General features: G+C 46.0%; 1 protein-coding gene across 2 annotated transcripts in view; it reads left to right on the top strand.

Annotated features, from left to right (window-relative positions):
• The first annotated feature begins 204 nt into the window (after positions 1 to 204).
• CDYL2 (chromodomain Y like 2) overlaps positions 205 to 27010 on the top strand; it is a 92917-nt gene continuing 66111 nt past the window's right edge. For both annotated transcript variants that reach the window (XR_005774559.1, XM_040409905.1), the window contains exon 1: positions 205 to 417. Coding sequence is in view for 1 of the 2 variants with exons in the window: in XM_040409905.1 (XP_040265839.1) it covers positions 394 to 417 (24 nt within the window). In the remaining variant the exon portion in view is untranslated. The remainder of the gene's footprint in view (positions 418 to 27010) is intronic.

The following is a 27010-nucleotide window of genomic DNA, read 5'->3' as shown; positions in this document are numbered from 1 at the left end:
CAGGGCAATTGTCTGGGCAGTGCCAGCTGCAGTGTGACACAGGTGCCACCTCCCCACCGCACAGCTCTGTGCTGCCTCTCCTCACAGGTCTTATATACAGGACTGGTATGAGAAGGACAAGCACTGCCTCCTCCCCCTCCCCGCCCCCTGCCAGGATGCTGCTGCTGCTGCCGATGGACGGCCCCTCGCTGCATGTCACAGACACCTCCCCAGTTAGCCCCCTGCGCAGGAGCGCCCTCTGGCGGCCGTTGTCGACCAGCGAGCAGGGCAGGAGCTGGGACCGCTCTGCTCCAGTGCAGGTTGTGGCCGCCGCCGCCGCCTGATTCTGCGCACACTGAGCCCCAGAGTCGCTGTCATTCTGCCGCTGCACGCACCGCCCGCCCCGGTCCCGGCATGGCTTCTGGGGACCTGTACGAGGTACGCTCTGCTCCTCCGCTCCGCTTCTGCGGTCAGGGGTCGTATGGGAAGGGTGGAGGGTGCAAGCTGCGCCGGGGGAGGGGGGCTCGGGGCACTTTCCATGTGCAGGCCTTGGGAGGGGACGGCACCTCTGTCATTGGCGGGGGGTCTTCAGGCTTCCACAACCTGGTAAAGTCAGGGTGAGGTGAAGGTGGCAGGTCTGCGGCGCTGGCATGGCTAGAGGCGGGTGTGTGGCACTGCTTGGCACTGGTGCCAGGTGGTCTCCTATCCATGAGCATGACAGACCTGTGTGAATGTGCCTGAAGTAGTCCTGGCTGACTGCTGCAGAACCTCTTGGCTGTCCAACTTTATAAAGTCTCTGTATATTATAGCAGGGCTGGAAAGTGCTCAGCTCTCTCCATCTTTTCTCACCATGAATGACAGCCTGGAAGAGGTGCTGCAGCAGCTGAATCTACCTAATGCACTGCCTTAGAGCATGCTATTGATTGGCAGCTTGGAAGAGGTGCTGCAGCAGCTGAATCTCTACCTAATGCCCTGTATATAGTGAATGCACTGCCTTGGAGCATGCTGTTGATTGACAGCTTGAAAGAGGTGCTGCAGCAGCTGAATCTCTACCTAATGCTCTGTATATAGAGAGGATGCACTGCCTTACATCATGCTATTGATTGGCAGCATGGAAGAGGTGCTGCAGCAGCTGAATCTCTGCCTAATGCACTGTATAGAGAGGATGCACTGCCTTAGATCATGCTATTGATTGGCAGCTTGGAAGAGGTGCTGCAGCAGCTGAATCTCTACCTAATGCACTGTATAGAGTGGATGCACTGCCTTAGATCATGCTATTGACAGTTTAGAAGAGGTGCTGCAGCAGCTGAATCTCCACCTAAAGCACTGTATAGAGAGGATGCACTGCCTTAGATCATGCTATTGATTGGCAGCTTGGAAGAGGTGCTGCAGCAGCTGAATCTCTACCTAATGCACTGTATAGAGAGGATTCACTGCCTTAGGCCTCGCGCACACGACCGTTGTGTGTTTTGGGGTTCGCAAATCGCGGATCCGCAAAACACGGGTGGCGTACGTGCGCGTTCCGCAATTTGTGGAGCGGCACGGACAGCCTTTAATATAACTGCCTATTCTTGCGCGGACAAGAATAGGACAGGTTATTTTTTGGGGGCGGACCACGGAACGGAGCAACGGATGCGGACAGCGCACGGAGTGCTGTCCGCATCTTTTGTGGCCCCATTGAAGTGAATGGGTCCGCATCCGGGCCGACAAAAACTGCGGCTCGGATGCGCACCAAAACAACGGCCGTGTGCACGAGGCCTTATGGACAGCCTGGAAGAGGTGCTGCAGCAGCCAAATCTCTACTTATACAGGATCCACTGCCTTAGATCATTTTGTTGAATAGCAGCTTGGAAGAGGTGCTGCAGCAGCTGAGTGCAGGTCATAGAGTGGACAGCTGAAGGTTACACAGCCAGGTAAACGGAGGATAAGTTGGGGCTGCTATGGCTATGGCTGGCATCCCTGGGCACCAAGTGCTCGTCTATTCACATACAAGGCAGAGTAGGCCCCGTTCACATAAGTATAGACTAGTCTGACTGCTGCAGAACCTCTTGTCAATCTTTTTTTTCACTTTATAATGCCTTGCTTTGTCTCGTGTGTCTATTATCTTGAGTTTTCCATTTATTTTTGTGACACCTAGGCAATGCTCTTTCTTAAGTGGCAAAAGAGTTTCTGAAGCAACCATTTGAAGGAAGGAGGGGGCACCCAAGTCTAGTCAATGGGTGGGGGCGGCTGGCATGGCTGTAGGAGGTCTTGTATGGCACCTGGTTGGTCATGAGTGGTGGGCGATTATAAGTCAGGGGCCTGTCTTATGCCAGTGGTGCCAGATTCCATCATTTGTGGGCTGCAGTGGTTCTACCAGATGGTACTATGGCAGATGGCCTGGCAGAGATCACGCCGTCTCTGGTGAAGCTGGGAGGATGCCCATGTGTGTCACATTGTATATTTAATCTACGAGCAGGCTATGGATTGACGGCCGGTATGAGGTGCCGCAGCAGCCATTGACTCAGCTCCTGGCATCTGACCAGCCATGGTGACCTCATTCACGAGAACGTCCTAGGTGAGTCACCCAAGGCATCACTGTCCTGCGGTCACTCGCTAAGCCTATGGAGATCTTAGGGTGCCCAGTACATATCTGCCATAGCGGCTCTTACTGGTGGATGTAATGACGTTCTAGACGTCCCGTATGCTGAATAGACACCAGGGGTCTCTAGCCTCCCAGCATGACCTTACAGCCACGATGTGTGTAATAATAATAATATTCATCTTTTTAAATGTACTTTGAGGAACTTTTGTTGTGCTCTGCCTGATCTTCCTGGTTCATGTATAGGATGACAGAACTGCTGGGGCGAATAGCACTTACACAGGCAGAGCAGAAGGAGGGAAATGAGAGGATGGAACTATACATCACGGTGGTCACCTTCCATGGAAAGCAGGGTGACAACCCCTAAGGGCAATGTCATTAAAGTGGGATCTGTTATCAGAGTATGCTGACTGATTTAAAGGGGAGGTCCATTTTATAAAACACCTTGTCATATACCCTATTAGAGAATACTGAATTTAAGGGGTATTGTGCCATTATCAGCTGTCCACTGGGTAGGTCGTCACTACTAGATCAGTGCAGAGGGGGTCTGACCAGAAAGAGGAAACCTGGTCCAAGGCCATGAGTCACTTGAGTGGAGTTGAGCATGGACTCCATTATTCCACTCAAACTTCCCTTCCACGGTCTTATTGCTGAGGGGGTCAGGGACCAGATGTCCCATTCTGGTGACAGGTGTGGGTCCCAGTTATCTCCTATTCGGTGGACAGATGATAATTGCTTATGACTGGAATACCCCTTTAATGGAGGGGGTCTCCTGTGTAAGATATTCAAGGAGAGAGGTTCCAGAAATCGGGAGGACCTGTCCTGTCTTGCATTATACATATAACCATTGTTTTAAATGGGCATTGTGTAATGTTTAGTTTTTCCTCTGGGGGCGCTGCAGGTTTTCTCGTAGTGAGATGATCTGTTTGCGGGGGGCACTGTTGGATCAACGTATTGTCAAGGGAGCGCTCTAAGATGGCGTTCACCCTGCTGGTGTTCACCATATCCGGCATAGCCGGATAATGCCGGGAACCGCCAGATCCCTATTGAGTACAGTGGCATCCGACAGGTATCCAGCCGATTTCCGGCATAATGCCATAAGTCCTGTATGCACAACTTTTTGTCTGGCAGAAAGCTGGCATTATGCCGGAAAGCGGCCAGATCCCTGTACTCAGTGGGGATCCGGCGGTTCCCGGCTATGCCTGATATGGTGAACTCCAGCAGGCTGTTGTCCTCTGCCGGCACAGCTTGCCGGATTTCTAAGCGCTGATGTGAACGTCGCCTAACAAGTAGGGACTGTCCAATCTGGAGTCGCTTTTATTATTACCGCCTTAAATTTAGACCGCCTAAAAGTAGACCAGACGAGCAGAAGATGCGCCAAATTTATCACAGTGACACGCTGTGTGATAGATCTCGCAAGACATGTTAGATGCTTACACCACCTTTTTCTTGGTTGGTTTATTTTAGACCAATATTTTGCATCCTATATCTGTTGCACGGTGTGGACGCCATTTTTTGGGGCACAATTTGTGTCCAAATTCTGGGGCGTTTAGCTTAGTAAATCTCCTCTCCCTTGTCTCATATAGGGCTGCAACTATCGATCATATTAGTAATCAAGTGTTCTACCGATTTAATCCATCGATTAATCGAGGACTCTAATAAGAAAAAAATAATTAAAAGAATGTTTTCTATAAAAACTCATCAGCTACCCGTGCCATCAGTTCCCCCTCACCCGTGCCATCAGTTCCCCCTCACCCGTGCCATCAGTTCCCCCTCACCCGTGCCATCAGTTCCCCCTCACCCGTGCCATCAGTTCCCCCTCACCCGGTTCCACCAGCTCCCTATAGTGCCATGAGCTCCCCCCACGAGTGCCGCGAGTTCCTCCCCCCCACCAGTGCCGCGAGTTCCTCCCCCCCGCCAGTGCCGCAAGGGGGGGAGGAACCCCCCGCCAGTGCCGCGAGTTCCTCCCCCCCACCAGTGCCGCGAGTTCCTCCCCCCCACCAGTGCCGCGAGTTCCTCCCCCCCGCCAGTGCCGCAAGGGGGGGAGGAACCCCCCGCCAGTTCCTCCCCCCCGCCAGTGCCGCCAGTTCCTCCCCCCCGCCAGTGCCGCCAGTTCCTCCCCCCCGCCAGTGCCGCCAGTTCCTCCCCCCCGCCAGTGCCGCCAGTTCCTCCCCCCCGCCAGTGCCGCCAGTTCCTCCCCCCCGCCAGTGCCGCCAGTTTCTCCTCCCCCCCGCCAGTGCCGCCAGTTTCTCCTCCCCCCCGCCAGTGCCGCCAGTTTCTCCTCCCCCCCGCCAGTGCCGCCAGTTTCTCCTCCCCCCCGCCAGTGCCGCCAGTTTCTCCTCCCCCCCGCCAGTGCCGCCAGTTTCTCCTCCCCCCCGCCAGTGCCGCCAGTTTCTCCTCCCCCCCGCCAGTGCCGCCAGTTTCTCCTCCCCCCCGCCAGTGCCGCCAGTTTCTCCTCCCCCCCGCCAGTGCCGCCAGTTTCTCCTCCCCCCCGCCAGTGCCGCCAGTTTCTCCTCCCCCCCGCCAGTGCCGCCAGTTTCTCCTCCCCCCCGCCAGTGCCGCCAGTTTCTCCCCCCCCCCGCCAGTGCCGCCAGTTCCTCCTCCCCCCCGCCAGTGCCGCCAGTTTCTCCTCCCCCCCGCCAGTGCCGCCAGTTTCTCCTCCCCCCCGCCAGTGCCGCCAGTTTCTCCTCCCCCCCGCCAGTGCCGCCAGTTTCTCCCCCCCCCCGCCAGTGCCGCCAGTTTCTCCTCCCCCCCGCCAGTGCCGCCAGTTTCTCCTCCCCCCCGCCAGTGCCGCCAGTTTCTCCTCCCCCCCTGCCAGTGCCGCCAGTTTCTCCTCCCCCCCCCTCCCCCCCCTGCCAGTGCCGCCAGTTTCTCCTCCCCCCCCCTCCCCCCCTGCCAGTGCCGCCAGTTTCTCCTCCCCCCCCTCCCCCCCTGCCAGTGCCGCCAGTTTCTCCTCCCCCCCGCCAGTGCCGCCAGTTTCTCCTCCCCCCCTGCCAGTGCCGCCAGTTTCTCCTCCCCCCCCTCCCCCCCTGCCAGTGCCGCCAGTTTCTCCTCCCCCCCCTCCCCCCCTGCCAGTGCCGCCAGTTTCTCCTCCCCCCCCGCCAGTGCCGCCAGTTTCTCCTCCCCCCGCCAGTGCCGCCAGTTTCTCCTCCCCCCCGCCAGTGCCGCCAGTTTCTCCTCCCCCCCGCCAGTGCCGCCAGTTTCTCCTCCCCCCCGCCAGTGCCGCCAGTTTCTCCTCCCCCCCGCCAGTGCCGCCAGTTTCTCCTCCCCCCGCCAGTGCCGCCAGTTCCTCCCCCCCCCCCCCACCATCAGTCCCCAGCACAGCGCCAGTCAAATCAAATACTTACCTTTCCTGCTAGGACCGTCGACCCTCCACAGCCCTTCCATCCTCTTCTTCACGCGATGCAGTGGGACCTGACCATCACACAGCATCAGATCATAGTGTGATCTTACGTGCACTACATCCTGAAGTCTGGAGGACAGCGTAGTGCCGGCCGGCAGGAGACCACGGAGAGTGAGTAATAGCCAGCGCTTCACTCACGCTCCATGGTCATGTGGTACAAACGAATCCTCTGTGAAAAAATGTATCGAGGATTTTTTTGTGTCTAGTTAATCCTCATTCACACGTCAGTGTTTCACAGACATGTGCTGTACGTGTTCTCCACGGACAGCACACGTCCCCATTCATTTTAATGTGTGTATTCATACATCAGTGTTTTAGCACGGTCCGTGGATTCATGTTTTTAGCACGGATGCATGCTCTATTTTGTCCGTGTTCACTAATCTATCACGCCCATTATATTCTATGGGTCCGTGAAAAAAAACAGATGCCATCCGTGTAGCATCCGTGTTTCCCAGATCACTAAGAAGAGATGCTTTGAAAATTATTTTTCAGCTGTTCAGTGTCAGTGAAACACAAATGCAACACGGACAGCAAAAAACGGACATGCGGATCTTTCACGGACAGCTTCACGGATGCATCACTGACCACCTGCTCACGGATTTGAGCACGGACGTGTGAATGAGGCTTTACTCGATTGATTTGAGTAATCGTTTCATCCCTAGTCTCATGGTGACAACCCCGATCCCTATGAGCCAAAGTTTAGAGACGTTACAAAAAGCAGCTCTGGTGGATCCTTCTATTACACGGTGTCCAATCGGTTGAATGGCTACCCATGTAGTACTAGTACTACTCCCCCCCCCCATAGTGGGCACTGCAGGGGAAATGTATGTGTAGATAGGGATCTCCCTGGCGATAGCAGTCGATCTTTGAGGGCTTCTATCAAGATCATAGAAAGATGGCTGAATATAAATATTTTCTTTTGTGCCATAGCAAAAGTGAAAAAAAAACATACATTTTTTTTTATCAATAAAATAGTCTTTATTTTGGGAAAATTAAAAAAAAAATCTCCAAAAATTTGGTAGGAAGTTATCATGTCATGTAACCCATGAAGTGAACGCCTTTAAAAAATGCCCAAATTGTGGTTTTGTTCATCCACCTTGAAAAAATGGAATCAAAAAGTTGTATGTACCCCAAAATGGTACCAATGAAAGCTACAGGTTGTCCTGCAAAAAACAAGCTCTGTCACAGCTCCCCCGAAGGATAAATTTAAAAAGTTATGGTTATGGTGACAAAACTTTTCATTTTTTACACCCAACCTTCCCAAAACCATAACTTTTTTATTTTTCCATTCACATAGCCGTATTTATGCTTGTTTTTTACGGGGCGAGTTGTACTTTCTAATGGCATTATTTACACTTGCATACAATGTAGTGGGAAGCTGGAAAAAAAATCTAAATGTGACAGAATTCTAAAAACAAAAAACTCAATTCTGCCAGTTTTGTGAGGTTTTGTTTATACAGAGTTTCCTACTGTATGTAGTAAAACTCACCTGTTACCTTACATTCTCTGGGTCAGTGCGATTACAACGATACCCCAAAACTTAAAAAAAACTAATTTTTTTCTTTGCATCACCATATTCTTATCTGCATAACTATTTAATTATTTGTGTACACAGCTGTGTGATGCCTCATGTTTTGAGGGCAATCTGTACTTTCCATTGATACTGTTTTGGGATGTGTATGACTTTTTAATCACTTTTTATAAAATTTTTGGTGGAAGCTGAAACTACCAAAAAATGGCAAATCGGCCATTTTGACTTTTTTCAGTTTTTCTGTTTGCCATATAGGGTAAATATTTATATATTTTAATAGTACTGGTACTTTTGCATGTGGTGATACCCTTGATGTGTTTTTTTTTATTTAACTTTTATTTTATTTTTTTGTAGTTCCCCTAGGGAAGTATAGCTAGCAAGCAATCATTAGATTGCTTTTCTCAATATGAGAATTACACTATGTTCCTATGGAGCCCTGCCACAGGCAGGGGCTCCATAGAAACGAATGTGCAGCAGCCTCCTGTCACACAGGAGCTGCTGCACACCCCGGCTTCCCTGATCTTCGCCACTTCAAATGCCGTGGTCGCATTTGACCACAGGATCTGAAGGTTTAATAATCTACGATCGCCGTTAATGCCAGTCGTGGACATTAGCTCCGGGTGTCTGCTTTTTAAACATATTTAAAGTGCCGACCGCAGACGTGTGTGTATATGTATGTATATATATCAAAACGAAAAAAGTGAAGAGCAGCACACAAACAGCAAAATAGAGGTGCAAAAATCCTTCAAAAGACCGACGACCAAGGTCTTGTTAGTTATCTTCAGAAAAAAGAAGGCAGCACTTCAAAAATTCATGAAGAAAGCGGGTGATTTATTAACCCATGTGATAGCAACGTTTCAGCTCTCTCTATGGAGCCTTTGTCAAGCCAGGCTTTCTTCATGAATTTTTGAAGTGCTGCCTTCTTTTTTCTCAAGATAGATATATATATATACACGTTAGGTGGTCGGGAATGGTTTAAAGTCTGTTGTGCAAAAGTAGTAAAAAAAAAACTAGATTTATTTTGGTATTGCCATAATCGTACTATCCCACAGAATAAAAAGTCACCTGTTAATTATGTAACATTTATAAAGCAAAAAATTTTTTTAATATAATTTTATATTTATATATATTTTTTTTAAATACATATTTTTTTGAAATTTATTTATTTCTTTTAATCAGTGTTAATCAGGAAGTCATGTGTGCCCCAAAATGGTGGCATTGAAAAATACAACTCATCCCGCAATAAATCAAGCCCTAGTTACGCTACGCAGACAGAAGAATAAAAAAGTGTCCTGGCTCTTAGAATGTGACAATAGAAAAAATGGCTTCATCCTAAAGGCCCAAAATCGTCCGGTCCTGAAGGAGTTAATCCTGCTTTTCTTACTGTTAAGAGCACTAGTCTTCAGCTTCTTCTCGCCCCTCTGCTGTCTGCCATTACGTAACTTGGAGTTCCCAATCACATTGACAAATGTAGATTTGACATGTAAGGCTGAGTTCACACGGGCGAGATTTCCGCCCTGGTGCAATGCGGGAGGTGAACGCATTGCACCCGCACTGAATCCGGACCCATTCATTTCTATGGGGCTGTGCACATGAGCGGTGATTTTCACGCATCACTTATGCGTTGCGTGAAAATCGCAGCATGCGCTATATTGTGCGTTTATCACGCAACGCAGGCCCCATAGAAGTAAATGGGGCTGAGTGAAAATCGCAAGCATCCGCAAGCAAGTGCGGATACGGTGCGATTTTCACGCACGGTTGCTAGGAGACGATCGGGATGGAGACCCGATCATTATTATTTTCCCTTATAACATGGTTATAAGGGAAAATAATAGCATTCTGAATACAGAATGCATATTACAATAGCGCTGGAGGGGTTAAAAAAAATAAAAAATAATTTAACTCACCTTAATCCACTTGCTCGCGCAGCCGGCATCTCTTCTGTCTTCTTCTTTGCTGTGTACAGGAAAAGGACCTGTGGTGACGTCACTCCGGTCATCACATGGTCCATCACATGATCTTTTACCATGGTGATGGATCATGTAATGGACCATGTGATGACCGGAGTGACGTCACCACAGGTCCTTTTCCTGTACACAGCAAAGAAGAAGACAGAAGAGATGCCAGCTGCGCGAGCAAGTGGATTAAGGTGAGTTAAATAATTTTTTTAATTTTTTTTAACCCCTCCAGCGCTATTGTACTATGCATTCTGTATTTAAGAATGTATTATTTTCCCTTATAACATGGATATAAGGGAAAATAATAGCAATCTACACAACCCCGATCCCGAACTTCTGTGAAGAAGTTCGGGTTTGGGTACCAAACATGCCGTTTTTTCTCACGCGCGTGCAAAACGCATTACAATGTTTTGCACTCGCGCGGAAAAATCGCGCATGTTCCCGCAACGCCCGTGTGAACCCAGCCTAAGATTGATATTGTGCATACATTTTTTTTTTTATCTCCATCCAACCTCCGCAATAAATATGTTGGATTGCTGAAATACTATGCTTTCAAGATCTGACACCAAGGCACGAAAACCGTCCTGATTATTGTATTGCGAGGGCACGCGACAGCGTTTTTTCCGTTGGTTAGCACTTCTGTGAGAAGCGGCATGAAATAATGTGCGAGTTGTTATGGTTCTTCTGAGAGCGATACCTTAAATTACTGGAGATGTCGTTTATCCAGGCAGACGGGTTTAGAGGCTCGTAGATGGAAGTTCTCTGCGTAATGTGGACAAGAACTTTCTGTAGATTTCTCCTGTTCCTGAAGGTATCCTTCTTTGATTTCAGTCTGTATAAGAAATAACAGAGCTAGCTTTGTCATTCGGCTGTGTGCATTTTGATAAACCAGTCAAAATATGGTTTACTTTTAACCCCTTAGATACCGGAGGTTTTCGTTTACATAGAAGGGCTTGTTTTTTGCGGGACTAGTTGTACTTTCTAATGCCACTATTAATATGGCATACAATGTAGTGGGAAGCCGGGAAAAAAATACCAAATGGGGTTGAATTGGAAAAAAACCCACTATTCCTCCACCGTTTTACAGGTTTTGTCCCTACGGCATTTCCTTTACGGCTGTGCCTATTATTCTTTGGGTCAGTACGCTTACAGCGATACCACATATGTAAAGGTTTTATATGTCTAAATACTGTAAAAATAAATTAAAACTTTGAAAAATATATATATATATATATATATATATTTTAATAGTATGGGCGTTTTCAGACATAGTGAGGCCCATGATGTTTATTTTTATATTATATATGTATTTATTACATTATAAAATATAATAAATATTAAATATTTTTTATTCTTAGGAAAGGGGTGATTTAAAAATTTTTTTATTATTATTTTTTTATTTATATTTTCTTCTAAACTTTTTTTTATGGTTTTTGTAGCCAGCCTAGGAGGCTACAAATCTTCACAACTTTTTTTTTTTTTGTTCAATATCACCATACTGCAAATAGCAGCATAGTGATATGTGAATTTCTGATTTCTTATGTTGGCCTCTCACCTGTTGGCCGACATAGGAATTGCAGCTCTAATACACAGGGTCTCTTCAGAGAGAATCAGCCTATTAGAATAAATTACCGGCGTCCCCAATCACCGGACGGGGATGCCGGTATTAACCTGGAAGCGTGCGCTTTCGAGTTTTTTACTCTTTAGATGCCATGATCACACTTGATCACGACATCTAAAGGCTGTAATTAGGGATGAGCGAATCGACTTCGGATGAAACTTCCGAAGTCGATTCGCATAAAACTTTGTTAGAATACTGTACAGAGCGAGCGCTCCGTACAGTATTAGAATGTTTTGGCTCCGATGAGCTGAAGTTATTACTTCGAAGTCTCGCGAGACTTCGCTTAATAACTTCAGAAATTAATTTCTACTGTAGAAAACCTTTTACCGAACTCTGTTTCAGTACCAAGTGGTACCAGTATTCTAACAAAGTTTTATGCAAATCAACTTCAGATGTTTCATCCGAAGTCGATTCACTCATCCCTAGCTGTAATGATTAGCATTATTGCCTTTTGCAGTTATTAGCTGCGGGCATCTGCTGTTTGAAACAACAGAAACCCGCCAGCCATGTTTACACATCGCTCCAGCGCCGTACATGTACGGCGCTGGTAGCAAATGGGTTAAAACTGTTGTAGAAATTCCCCTCAAAATGATGTCCGTGAAAAGTTCTCTCTGACTTTGGAACGGTCTGTTCTTGTTTTGAAGACACACCTCAGAGCATCCATCGTAGTAAAATGATGGATGTCATGATGGAACCCAGTGGACTCCATTATAATTCAGTGGGATTCGTTGGAGTTAGAGATGAGCAAAATAAATCTATTGAATCGGAAGTCCTCCTGAATTTTCCCCAAAAATCGGATTTCTTGAGGTTTGATTTGTGCAAATAAGAGACTGAGAGACTAATGTATGTACGTGACGTTCTGCTTGGAAAGAGACGTGCAGTTCAGCTTTCCTTCCAAAAAGTAAAGAAAGCTAAGTATCTCGGAACACCAACAGTAAAGTAGTGTTCTAAGTCAATGCTCAACCTTTTAAACAGGACTTGAAGCATAACCGATACTAGTGAACTGCCATTTACTTTATTGATTTTGCATCTATTAATGTAAAAAGTGTCACTGAATATGGCTTTTGGCAGTGAGCTGTCTGTCTACACAGTACTGAACAATGTAGATGTTCCCCGCTTACTACCCTGCCCTCATATTTTTGACCAGTCATATGTGAAGGGGAAGTCACAAATTATGGCGCTCTTTAAAGGGTTTCTGTCATGAGAAATAACGTTATGTAGCTGACTGACATTATAGATGGGCTGATGTCAGCAGTACATAACAGTGTGCTTTATAACTCCCTGCCTGCCGCCGTTCTCTTAAAATTTGCTAATGAAGCCTCTAGGTGCTATTAGGGCGTTGCTTCAGCACCTAGAGGCTCGGTCTACGCACCCTTTGTCACGCCCAGGTCCAGTTGATTGCCTTTCGAGCTCTCTTCATCGTCCCGTAAATCTCGCGCCTGTGCCGTCCCATTTAGTATTCGGCGCAGTGAGTGAAGGACGCGCTCCTGCGGCTGGCTTCCTCGTACGAAAAAAAACACAAGGAGACGTTTTACTGTATGGGGGCCACAAGGAGACGTTTTACTGTATGGGGGGCCACAAGGAGACATTATACTGTATGGGGGCAGCCACAAGAAGACGTTATACTGTATGGGGCAGCCACAAGGAGACGTTACACTGTATGGGGCAGCCACAAGGAGACGTTATACTGTATGGGGGGGGCCACAAGGAGACGTTATACTGTATGGGGGCAGCCACAAGGACACGTTATACTGTATGGGGGGCAGCCACAAGGAGACGTTATACTGTATGGGGGCAGCCACAAGGAGACGTTATACTGTATGGGGGCAGCCACAAGGAGACATTACACTGTATGGGGGCAGCCACAAGGAGACGTTATACTGTATGGGGGCAGCCACAAGGAGACATTACACTGTATGGGGGCAGCCACAAGGAGACGTTATACTGTATGGGGGCAGCCACAAGGAGACGTTATACTGTATGGGGGCAGCCACAAGGAGACATTATACTGTATGGGGGCAGCCACAAGGAGACGTTATACTGTATGGGGGCAGCCACAAGGAGACGTTATACTGTATGGGGGCAGCCACAAGGAGACATTACACTGTATGGGGGCAGCCACAAGGAGACATTACACTGTATGGGGGCAGCCACAAGGAGACGTTATACTGTATGGGGGCCACAAGGAGCGCAGCCGCAAGGAGACATTACATACAGTATGGGGGCAGCTGCGCCTGCAGCAGCCACAAAAGGAGACATTACTTAGTTAGAGTATGGGGCTGGGGGGCAGCAGCTGCCCCCCCATGTCTTATGGCCACTTGTGTGACTGTGACTTGTCACCTGCCTGCCAGGCTGCCACCACCATAATTCCTTCTTGTTGGTCATGCTCATCATGTCATGGGGGAGCCGGGAGGTACTGGAGGGAGTCGAGGGACTCATGATGGCTCACTGCAGAGCATGCAGCCACTGGCAGGCATGAAGGACTGAGTGGGCTGTGGGCCAAGACATATAACTGGGGTAATAGGCAGAGTGGACTGGAATGACATTACAAACCTTTTACCACTCGCTGCTGTAGTATGTATGTACTGCGCTGCTCTAGTCTCAGCCTGGGGGCGTCACATGATTCTGACGTTAGACGTCGGTCGGTGGGCGGAGACAGTCACAGCACATTCAGAGCAAGCAGGAGGAGCCGCTGGTAGATATAGATAATGATGGGGGAGGGCAGCGACGCGGCGGACTCAGTTTTTAAAGCTATGACGTCACGAAATATACCGCGGTATTAGGAAACGGCGATATCGCCGTTTTTTTTAATATCGCGGTATATGAAAAAAACGGTATATCGCCCAACCCTAGGCCTGCGTTGCGTGAAAAACACACAAAATAGAGCATGCTGCGATTTTCGAACAACGCACAAGTGATGTGTGAAAATCACCGCTCATGTGCACAGCCCCATAGAAATGAATGGGTCCGGATTCAGTGCGGGTGCATATCGTTCACCTCGCGCTATGCACCCGCGCGAAAATCTCGCCCGTGTGAAAGGGGCCTTACAATTTAAAGTCTGCCACATGGACTGCCTGGAGTGGAAATAGGTCAGTGCCTCTTAATGGAGTCGGCCACTTTCTGGCTACTATTGATCATTATTATACGCACTTATATAGCACTACTATATTCCGCAGCGCTTCACAGACATTAGCATCACGCTGTCCCTAATGGGGCTCACAATCTAAGGATCATTGTGTTTGTAAGATGACTATGTGGCACTTACTAATATATTCTTTGTTTATATTCTGCACCATTTTCTATATTTCAGAAGGTATTCTCCCTTGTTGGCCAAGTCTTTTGTGCTGTCCACTAGGGATCGATCGATATTAATTTTTTTTTTTTTTGCGCCGATACCGATAACCTGAGAACTTCAGGCCGATAACTTATACCGATATTCTGTGCATTTTCATTTTTGAAAAAAAAAAAATATTCTGTTACGGCGTTCACCACATAGGAGATTTTTTAAAAAATATATTTTAATAGTTTGGACTTTTCAGACGTGACGATATGTGATATGTTTATTTATTTATTGTTTATATATTTTATATGTAAAATTGGAAAAGGGTGTGATTTATACTTAATATCTTGGTGTTTTTTGTTTTTTTACTTTTTATTTAATAACTATTTCCCCCCTTAGGGGCTAGAACCTGGGATCTTTTAATACCTTGTCCTATTCACCTTAATAGATCTCTATTAGGGTGAATAGGACTTCACACTCTCCCTGCTGCCCTGTGCATAGTGCACACAGCAGCAGGAATGTTACCATGGCATCCAGGTCTTCAGTAGCGTCCTGGCTGCCATGGTAACCTATCGGGGTCCCAGGATTACATTGCTGGGGCTCCGATCAGAAGCTGCCACTGCCACCAATGAAGAGGAGGGGACCCTGTGGCCACTGCCACCAATGATTTTAATACTGGGGGGGGAGGTTGGGAGGGCGCACTGCACCACCAATGATTTTAATACTGGGGGGTGGGGGGCGCACTGCGCCACCAATGATTTTAATACTGGGGGGGGAGGGCGCACTGCACCACCAATGTTTTTAACCACCTCCGCCCCCATGGCTTAAACACCCTGAAAGACCTGGCCACTTTTTACACTTCTGACCTACACTACTTTCACCATTTATTGCTCGGTCATGCAACTTACCACCCAAATGAATTTTACCTCCTTTTCTTCTCACTAATAGAGCTTTCATTTGGTGGTATTTCATTGCTGCTGACATTTTTACTTTTTTTGTTATTAATCGAAATTTAACGATTTTTTTGCAAAAAAATGACATTTTTCACTTTCAGTTGTACAATTTTGCAAAAAAAAACGAGATCCATATATAAATTTTGCTCTAAATTTATTGTTCTACATGTCTTTGATAAAAAAAAAATGTTTGGGTAAAAAAAAAAATGGTTTGGGTAAAAGTTATAGCGTTTACAAACTATGGTGCAAAAATGTGAATTTCCGCTTTTTGAAGCAGCTCTGACTTTCTGAGCACCTGTCATGTTTCCTGAGGTTCTACAATGGCCAGACAGTACAAACACCCCACAAATGACCCCATTTCGGAAAGTAGACACCCTAAGGTATTCGTTGATGGGCATAGTGAGTTCATAGAACTTTTTATTTTTTGTAACAAGTTAGCGGAAAATGATGATTTTTTTTTTTTTTTTCTTACAAAGTCTCATATTCCACTAACTTGTGACAAAAAATAAAAGCTTCCATGAACTCACTATGCCCATCAGCGAATACCTTGGGATGTCTTCTTTCCAAAATGGGGTCACTTGTGGGGTAGTTATACTGCCCTGGCATTCTAGGGGCCCAAATGTGTGGTAAGGAGTTTGAAATCAAATTCTGTAAAAAATGGCTGGTGAAATCCGAAAGGTGCTCTTTGGAATGTGGGCCCCTTTGCCCACCTAGGCTGCAAAAAAGTGTCACACATGTGGTATCTCCGTATTCAGGAGAAGTTGGGGAATGTGTTTTGGGGTGTCATTTTACATATACCCATGCTGGGTGAGAGAAATATCTTGGCAAAAGACAACTTTGTATAAAAAAAATTGTAAAAGTTGTCTTTTGCCAAGATATTTATCTCACCCAGCATGGGTATATGTAAAATGACACCCCAAAACACATTCCCCAACTTCTCCTGAGTACGGCGATACCAGATGTGTGACACTTTTTTGCAGCCTAGATGCTCAAAGGTGCCCAAATTCCTTTTAGGAGGGCATTTTTAGACATTTAGATACCAGACTTCTTCTCACGCTTTGGGGCCCCTAGAATGCCAGGGCAGTATAAATACCCCACATGTGACCCCATTTTGGAAAGAAGACACCCCAAGGTATTCAATGAGGGGCATGGCGAGTTCATAGAAAATTTTTTACAAGTTAGCGGAAATTGTTATTTTTTATTTTTTTCTCACAAAGTCTCCCTTTCCGCTAACTTGGGACAAAAATTTCAATCTTTCATGGACTCAATATGCCCCTCACGGAATACCTTGGGGTGTCTTCTTTCCGAAATGGGGTCACATGTGGGGTATTTATACTGCCCTGGCATTCTAGGGGCCCTAAAGCGTGAGAAAAAATATTCCACTAACTTGGGCCAAAAAAATGTCTGAATGGAGCCTTACAGAGGGGTGATCAATGACGGGGGGTGATCAATGACAGGGGGGGTGATCAATGACAGGGGGGTGATCAGAGAGTCTATATGGGGTGATCACCCCCCTGTCATTGATCACCCCCCTGTAAGGCTCCATTCAGACGTCCGTATGCGTTTTGCTGATCCGATCCATGTATCCGTGGATCCGTAAAAATCATACGGACATCTGAATGCAGCCTGACAGGGGGGTGATCAATGACAGGAGGTGATCAGGGAGTCTATATGGGGTGATCACCACAGTCATTGATCACGCCCCTGTAAGGCTCCATTCAGACGTCCGTATGCGTTTTGCGGATCTGATCCATCTATCAGTGGATCCGTAAAAATCATGCGGACATCTGAATGGAGCTTTACAGGGAGGTGATCAATGACAGGGGGGTAATCAATGACAGGGGGGTGATCAGGGAGTCTATATGGGGTGATCACCACAGTCATTGATCACGCCCCTGTAAGGCTCCATTCAGACGTCCGTATGCGTTTTGCGGATCCGATCCATCGGGAGTCTATATGGGGTGATCAGGGGTGATCAAGGGTGAATAAGGGGTTAATAAGTGACAGGGGGGGGGGTGTAGTGTAGTGGTGCTTGGTGCAACATATTACTAAGCTACCTGTGTCCTCTGGTGGTCGATCCAAACAAAGGGGACCACCAGAGGACCAGGTAGCAGGTATATTAGACTCTGTTATCAAAACAGCGTCTAATATACCTGTTAGGGGTTAAAAAAAACACATCCCCAGCCTGCCAGCGAACGATCGCCGCTGGCAGGCTGGAGATCAACTCTCTTACCTTCCGTTCCTGTGAGCGTGCGCGCTGTGTGCGCGCGTTCACAGGAAATCTCGCGTCTCGCGAGATGATGCGTATATGCGTGACTGTGCGCAGCGCTGCCACCTCCGGAACGCGAATCTGCGTTAGGCGGTCCGGAGGTGGTTAATACTGGGGAGGGCGCACTGCGCCACCAACGATAATTGACTTTTAATACAAGAGGCTGGTGTGGCGGCGCAGAATCACATAGCTGGCACCCTCCCTCTGACAGGGAGCTGCGATCAGCGGCAGCAGTTTACCCCTCGGGTGCGGCACCTGAGGGGTTAACTGCCGCTGATCGCAGCTTCCTGTCATATAGGCTGGGCACCGCCTCATGTATTTGTATTAGATGTTAATTACATTGGTGGCGCAGTGCGCTGGTCCCTTCTCCTCCCGTCTCTCCTCATTGGCAGCACGACACAGGGGGGAGGGAGAGAGTGACTCCTTCTCCCCTGTGCTGCTGAGGGAACATGAGCGCGCTGACAGCAGCACGCTCATGTTCTGTGATAGCGTGCTGGACGCATTATCTGCGTTATCGGCAAGGTTAGATGCCTATACCGATAACTTTGAAAATCATGAATATCAGCCAATAATATCGGTAACTTCAATAATCGGTCGATCCCTACTGTCCACAGGGAGGCCCTGTCCATAAAATGGCTGCTGATGGAGGGTCATTTGACCAGGCAAATCGGACAAATCTACTACATTCATGTATACTACACATGCACTGAACTCCCAGCAGCGAAAGTACAGGTGGCAGATGTGGTGTACTTGAGTGCAGAAGGCTGATTGACAAGTTATTTTTGCCTGGTCACATGACCCTCCATCAGCGGCCATCTTATGGACAAGTCTTCTGTGTGGACTACACAGAAGATTTGCCCAGCAAGGGGACATGACTTATGAAATATAGCGCACAGCACAGAAAATCAGCAAAGGCTATTTTAGTAAGTGTCATATAGTCACCTTATATACACATTGGTCAAAAGTAGCCAGAAAGTGGCCGACCCCTTTAATAAATTTGGCGGAATTCTGCGCAGGCGGACTCTATACTAAGAGTAGAGTCTTGGTATATCTCCCCCATTCTGTTTTGCATAACCTCGTCCTTATCACGTTCTAACTCTCGTGTCCTTGTGTCTCTCTTATTCCACTTCTACCTCCCAGGTCCATATGTTCTATGATACATATTCTCATTCTTCTGAACGCTTCTCCACAAATCTTCTACCACCATACGTTCTTTCTTGTTCTAGAGTTGTCCCTCATCTCCAGGCGTACTCCTCTTATTGCAGAACTACCCCTAGGACAAGATTAGGATAAACTCCATTCAGACTCCTCCTCCCAGAGTTGTCTTCTTCTGCCTATCACCTCCACACTTTTTCTTTTTCCTCATCCACACGATACCCCTCACCCCTGTCATGTATTTTCTCTCTTCTCATCTAGAACGTTCCCTACATCTGCTCTCAGTGCCATTGTTCAGTTTCACATCCATGTACCTTATACCATGTTCCATATTACGGGGTCCTGCCCAGGATGCGACACCCTGGTACAATATCCACATTTTCTAATAGAAGACTGGTGAGATGTTTAAAAAATGCTGCAAAAGAAATGTTGATTGTTTGCTTGGTAGCCATGGGCAACTCTACTCAACTACTCTAGTGTGTATTATACGGGACTTATTATTCTAAGAACCTTTGCATTTTTTTAAGGATAGAAGGGAACCTGTCATTTTCTTTGGGACCACTAAACCATCAGCATGCCTTTATGCAACTAGGGTTTCAGCTTTGTAAAGAAGCCCCTCGTTTTGCAATTAGTTGGAAAAAAAAGTTAGGCTACATTCACTTTAATGGCCGTTTTCAGAATCATTGAAATCTATTGTCCCATTCCCATGGCAGTTTTTTAATGGCCAGTGAATAATGGATGTCCAAAAATAGGGCTTCTCATATTTTTGTTTTTTTTCACTGCCTCCGGTTGGGCTCTTTAGACAGTAGCACACACATTTAATGGCCGTTAAAAACAAATACATTATGTAAAATACATACTCGCCACAGGCACACCACGAACACTTGCTCTGCACTGGAGGCAGCAGGACCTGATGTTTCCAGCATTGTGACGTCACATGATCACGCTGGGAGCGTCAGGTCCTGATGTCTCCAGTGCGAAGCAAGTGTTCCCAGCCGTGTCTGCACTCTCACCAGTGGGTGAGCTAAAGGAAACGTTTTATAATACTGGGACCACAAACGGGCCAATTTATTATACTGTTAATACAAAGGGGGCCATCTTTCTATATTGGGGGCACTATTGGGGTCATTATACTAAGGGCACTGCAGGGGTTGAGGTATAAACTTATGCGTAACATCCGTTAGTAGATAGATGGACAGAAAATGGATGCAAAATGGCCATGAATAACTGACAGGTTATCCACACCAGTTATTTTTTTTTTCTGTCGTGTGAACTGACTGGAGAAGAGTCCAGGACTCCTGTCCAACTTCATTGGATGCATGCGCATATGAAGCCAAGGACAGTATACCTTCCTTCAATGCACATGCGCCAGTGCTGCATCTACAATCTTTCTTTTCTAATCCCAAAAGCCACAAGGTAAACCCCAATTGCATTGCGGCATACTGGTGGTTTAATGGCGCCAAAGCAAGTACGGTAGCAGGTTCCCTTTAATACTCCAGTCTCTGTCGCGTATGCACTGTGGGTTTCAGTAGTTTATTGGTCATAATATGTATCTTGGACAACATGATGAGTACCAGTGTGAAGTTCTCGAAAAATACGGACCTTGAGAGGAACACAGTGTTAATTTACGGTGTAAACAAGTTACAATTGCTTTTTTCATGATGAAAATGTCATGTTTGTCCTCCAATTTCTATCTAAAAAATTATTAACAGTAACATTACAATATGTGTCATGGTTTTGCTTGGTTATCTTTCTCCAGAGGATGACTAATTAAGTTTTGCAAAAACATTCAAGGTTTTGACCATTGACTTCTATGTTTTCTTATTTTCTTTTCCGTTTTATGCTTTTTATTTCCTATTTGCGTGTATTTAACCTTGAAAATTATAATCAAATCTAGAGGTCTCTCCTCTTGTTTGTGGCTTCGTCTTGTCACTTCCTTCATTTTTGAGACTTCCTTATCTCTTCTACCAGTACTTTTTACATAACAATTCAAGCCGTTTCTGTTTTGTATCTTGACTTAGTTGCTGCTAATCTTTTAAGCTCCGTTCGGGGATCCGGCACATAGCAGCCTGCTGGATCTCACATGATCTGGCATTGCCGGATCTTTACTGCTGGATTACCATTGACTGCAGTGGTAGGTCTGAGGCCTGATTTGTGGCATAAATGCATGCAACTTTTTTTGTCCAGCCGGCAATTGCGCCGGATCAGGCAGCCAGAACTCCGGAAGGGGCCTTACTTGTTTATATGAGTTTTTGTCTTTTGAAAACAAAAAATGTCTTCTCGGTACTGACCACACTTTCACTTACCATTAGGGCCCATTCACACGGCCGTATGAACTTGTCCCCACCTGTTCCGCACTGCTGTCCGCATCCACAGCTCCATTCCGCTGCCCCGCAAAAAATATAGAGCATGTCCTATTCCTGTCCGCAATAGGCATTTACTATGAGAGTGGTGGCAATGTGCGGTCCGCAATTTGCAGAACGCACACGGTCCGGTACCTGTGTCTGCTGATCCGCAATTTGCGGACCGCAAAACACATACTGCCGTCTGAATGAGCCCTTAGTATAGGGGAAAACAAAATATTCGACATCTTAGGGACCAATGAAGATGCCCATACACATTACATTTCTCTTGGTGGATCCTGACAATAACATAATGGGGGAATTTATGAAGTCCAAGTCTGCTTTGGCATAATTTGCACCAAATTTCTTAAACATTGAATATTGTTTGATAAATTTGCTGCATATTTAGAAAGAATAGTAAGATTACAACCTTTCCATAGCAGCAGGAGTGGTATAAAATTACAACATTTTAGCAAAAAAATTTAATGTGCCAGAATTCTGGCACCAAAGGAATGATGAATTCTTCCCAACATTCCCTAAATAGCAGCTGTTGGCAGAAAGGAGGAGCAGGTATGTTGTGTTTCAAGATTTCTGATCTTTTGTTCTCCCTCTTCACATTGACATCAACGTTCACACTCAGCCAAGAGAACCTGTTTATGGGGAAATTGGTGGGAGATAGCAGTCAGCCGGTTTTGACAACCACTAAGTGAAGGCCAGGGTTACGATGCAGTTTAAATGTTTCAGAGACCCAGCAGGTGGCATTTTAGACCTAGATATCTAGAAGACAACTCAAAAAGTTGAGGACTAGCAGCAATTTTCTAGGAGCGTTGACTACTTGGACCTGACCCATCAGCTTTTTATGACGTTGGCTTCCAGAGCTAGGCACACCCACCTATTCAAACAGGGCTCAGTCACCAAATAGTAAGGGGCAGGTGAAAACCCAAACATGTGAACACCAAATAGATATAACAAAGCACACTGCCAATATGGTAAAAACACATATCTTTAATTAATAATTCATGTTAAAACACATATGTACTACTCCTCTATATACACAAAAGCTACTCCGCCGCCAGGATCCCGACACGTGCAGTGAGCAGAGGTGGATGCACCTTGACTTCAAGCCTTCACTCCACATGCCCAGGAGATGCTTAGGACCTTTGTCAGCTGAGGTCATGATCCCGGCCACAAAACAAGGTCTTTTGCGTCTGCGCAAGATTTCACACTGCCAGGAGCTGACATCAGGAAGCCAGAGGAGGTCTGTGAGCACAAGTGGGGTGGGTCAGACTCCATGACGCGCCTCATCCAAAGATACGCCCCAGTGATGTCAGGTATTTTAAAGGTGGATTTAGTTTAGTAGGCCAGTTCTGATGACAGGTTCACTTTACTAAAAACACCAATCAATATTGTCAGCAACGTAATAAACAATAGTAAAGAATGAATACAAACCAAAGGGATGGCACACAAAAACACCCCACACGTGTCGCTTCCTCAGAGGTCCTATGGTCCTATTCCAGAGCTACCGTAGGTGTTAAGTTTTAGACGGGAAGATTGAGCTGATGGAGGTCATTGTTGTCAATTAGGTCAAGATGTCTGGTCATGAAGAGAAAATCACCTTTGAGCACCTGTTCACACCTTCTGACCTTTTTAGCTTGCACTATGAAGTTGGTGGATCTAGCACTCTTCACTTTGAAGAGTGTGATTTAATAAATGTCCCATCTCTTATGCCCTCGCATAGCACGTTTCTGGGGCAAACACATTCCTAAAATGCAGGACTGTGGAGTCAGTGTTGGGTGGAGTCTAGAAACATTCCAACTCCATCATAAAGTTGTGAAATACTTTATAATTAGCATTGTATAATTAGCTTTATAGATGCTTTGTTTGTTGCATATCAAAGGCATAGAAAGTTAAGAAACCTTAAAGGGGTTGTCTCACTTCAGTAAATGGCATTTATCATGTAGAGAAAGTTAATACAAGGCACTTACTAATGTAATGTGATTGTCCATATTGCCTCCTTTGCTGGCTTGATTCATTTTTCCATCACATTATACACAGCTCATTTGTGTTTGTTTGATCCCTTAGAAAAATCTGGCTGCTTTGTTAAAAACTGTTTACCAGACACCACCCATGGTTAGGTGTGGTTCTGTTTCTAGAAGAAAGCAGTTACAGAAGTCACCAGCCATAGGGTATCTTCACACTGGTGCAGGCTTAAACGGAAAATCTGTGCACCAGAAACGGCATGCGTTACCTATGGACTTTATGTGGTTTTGCCGCAGATCTCGCTATCGGGTTGCAAAGGGTGAAATCAGCCCAGCAGGTCAATTTCCGCAGGGGAGAAAAAAGCAAAGTCTACAAGAGCTTTGTCTAATCTCATAGACTTTGCTGATACTGTATTATGCAGCGTTTTTTCTGCATGAAAATCCATGCGGAAAAACATTGCATAATACGCTTGCAGGTAACAGAGGTGCCGGTACCCTTAGGGGGCTGTCTTCTGCACGAATCTCCATGCGGATTTCTGTGCATTTCCACACTACAGACTGCATTCGTTACTTGTGGTTTTTGGTGCAGATTTGATGCGGTTTTCCCGCGAATCTCACTCTTGCATTGAAAAGGGTGAAATCCGCACAAAAGGACCGCGCAAAGAAATGACACGCTGGAGATTTCTGACTCCACACAGCAGGTCAATTTCAGCATAGAATGAAAAAGCAAAGCGTCCATGAGATTTTTGAAATCCCATACACTTTGCTGGTACTGTAATACGTTGCAGATTTTTCGGATGAGAATTCCTGCAGAAAAACCGCACATAGACTGTAACATGTAGGTAGCCTTAGGCCTTATACACATCGGGCATCGGCCGTGTGCTCTCCGTATTACGGATGTGGACACATTTACTTGAATGGGTCCACAATCTGCCAGATATGGTGCGGAGCAGAGGCACGGAATGGAAACACTATGGATCGCTTCTGTGGGCTTTCTGTTCGTGCCTCTGCATCACAAAAAAATTGTGCATGTCCTATTTTTTTGTGGTGCGAATAAATGGCGCGGCCATTTAGGGGAATGGGTCCGCAGACGGTGGCCACACGGATGGTGCCCGTGCATTGTGCACCGCTATTTAGGCTTAGGCTAATTTCACACAGTGTTTTGGTCAGTGATTTTTCATCGGTGATTGTGAGCCAAAACCAGGATCAGAGCCTACACAGAGGTAAGGCAAATGGAAAGTTCTGCTCCTGTTCTCTGGTTTTGTTTTGCATCTGGAAGTGACTGATCAAACATGGACTGTGTGAAAACTGCCTTACCCTAGGTTATGGCCGAACTGTCAGGTTCCTAAAAGGATATCAAGGACAGATATGACTTTTAATTCACTCCTGGTTTTGGCTTCTAAAACTGCGTCAGAAATCCTGACCATGTGGCTGTATCTCGAGTCATCCAGGAGCAACATACCGTTGGCTTCACTTGCAAGTCGGACCTTTCCAGGGTCCAGAAATAAGAACTTCTATCAGCACCAATGAAAAACATTCCAAAAAGTTAGACCTGAATGACAAATATTTGTCCTGGATGCATACACTGCGTGCAGAATTATTAGGCAAATGAGTATTTTGACCACATCATCCTCTTTATGCATGTTGTCTTACTCCAAGCTGTATAGGCTCGAAAGCCTACTACCAATTAAGCATATTAGGTGAAGTGCATCTCTGTAATGAGAAGGGGTGTGGTCTAATGACATCAACACCCTATATTAGGTGTGCATAATTATTAGGCAACTTCCTTTCCTTTGGCAAAATGGGTCAAAAGAAGGACTTGACAGGCTCAGAAACGTCAAAAATAGTGAGATATCTTGCAGAGGGATGCAGCACTCTTAAAATTGCAAAGCTTCTGAAGCGTGATCATCGAACAATCAAGCGTTTCATTCAAAATAGTCAACAGGGTCGCAAGAAGCGTGTGGAAAAACCAAGGCGCAAAATAACTGCCCATGAACTGAGAAAAGTCAAGCGTGCAGCTGCCAAGATGCCACTTGCCACCAGTTTGGCCATATTTCAGAGCTGCAACATCACTGGAGTGCCCAAAAGCACAAGGTGTGCAATACTCAGAGACATGGCCAAGGTAAGAAAGGCTGAAAGACGACCACCACTGAACAAGACACACAAGCTGAAACGTCAAGACTGGGCCAAGAAATATCTCAAGACTGATTTTTCTAAGGTTTTATGGACTGATGAAATGAGAGTGAGTCTTGATGGGCCAGATGGATGGGCCCGTGGCTGGATTGGTAAAGGGCAGAGAGCTCCAGTCCGACTCAGACGCCAGCAAGGTGGAGGTGGAGTACTGGTTTGGGCTGGTATCATCAAAGATGAGCTTGTGGGGCCTTTTCGGGTTGAGGATGGAGTCAAGCTCAACTCCCAGTCCTACTGCCAGTTTCTGGAAGACACCTTCTTCAAGCAGTGGTACAGGAAGAAGTCTGCATCCTTCAAGAAAAACATGATTTTCATGCAGGACAATGCTTCATCACACGCATCCAAGTACTCCACAGCGTGGCTGGCAAGAAAGGGTATAAAAGAAGAAAATCTAATGACATGGCCTCCTTGTTCACCTGATCTGAACCCCATTGAGAACCTGTGGTCCATCATCAAATGTGAGATTTACAAGGAGGGAAAACAGTACACCTCTCTGAACAGTGTCTGGGAGGCTGTGGTTGCTGCTGCACGCAATGTTGATGGTGAACAGATCAAAACACTGACAGAATCCATGGATGGCAGGCTTTTGAGTCTCCTTGCAAAGAAAGGTGGCTATATTGGTCACTGATTTGTTTTTGTTTTGTTTTTGAATGTCAGAAATGTATATTTGTGAATGTTGAGATGTTATATTGGTTTCACTGGTAAAAATAAATAATTGAAATGGGTATATATTTGTTTTTTGCTAAGTTGCCTAATAATTATGCACAGTAATAGTCACCTGCACACACAGATATCCCCCTAAAATAGCTAAAACTAAAAACAAACTAAAAACTACTTCCAAAAATATTCAGCTTTGATATCAATGAGTTTTTTGGGTTCATTGAGAACATGGTTGTTGTTCAATAATAAAATTAATCCTCAAAAATACAACTTGCCTAATAATTCTGCACTCCCTGTATGTACAGCCATGGCCGTAAGTGGTGGCACCCCTTTTTTTTCCAGAAAATAAAGTATTTCTCCCAGAAAATTATTGCAATTGCACATGTTTTGTTATACACATGTTTATTTAAAAAAAAAAAAAGAGAGAAAAAAGGCAAATTGGACATAATTTCACACAAAACTCCAAAAATGGGCTGGACAAAGTTGTTGCAACCTTTTCAAAATTGTGGGTAAACAACTTTGTTTCAAGCTTGTGATGCTCGTTCACAGATACCTATGGCAAGTAACAGGTGTGAGCAATATAATAATCACACCTGAAACCAGATAAAAATGGTAGAAGTTGACTCAATCTTTGCATTGTGTGTCTGTATGTGCCACACTAAGGATGGAGAACAGAAAGAGAAGAAGAGAACTGTCTGAAGACTTGAAAAACAAATTGTGGAAAGATATGAACAATCTCAAGGTTACAGGTCCATCTCCAGAGATCTTAATGTTCCTTTGTCCACGGTGTGCAACATAATCAAGAAGTTTACAACCCATGGCAATGTATCTAATCTAACCTGGGCGTGGACGTAAGAAAAAAATTGATGAAAGGTTGCAACGCAGGATAGTCTGGATGGATGAAGTTCCAAAGAAATTCAAGCTATCCTGTAGGCTCGGGCAACAGGGTCAGCACGAACTATCCATCGACATTTGAATAAAATAAAACTCTATGGCAGGAGACCCAGGAGGACCCCACTGCTGACACAGAAACCTAAAAAAGCTAGAATGTAGTTTGTCAAAATGTCCATGAGTAAGCCAAAATCCTTCTGGGAAAAAGTCTTGTACAC

Source organism: Bufo bufo, chromosome 10, assembly GCF_905171765.1.
Source record: "Bufo bufo chromosome 10, aBufBuf1.1, whole genome shotgun sequence".
In the NCBI taxonomy this organism is placed as follows: domain Eukaryota; kingdom Metazoa; phylum Chordata; class Amphibia; order Anura; family Bufonidae; genus Bufo; species Bufo bufo.
The sequence above is the reverse complement of the archived record's forward strand: the minus strand, read 5'-3'. Positions and strand labels throughout refer to the sequence as shown.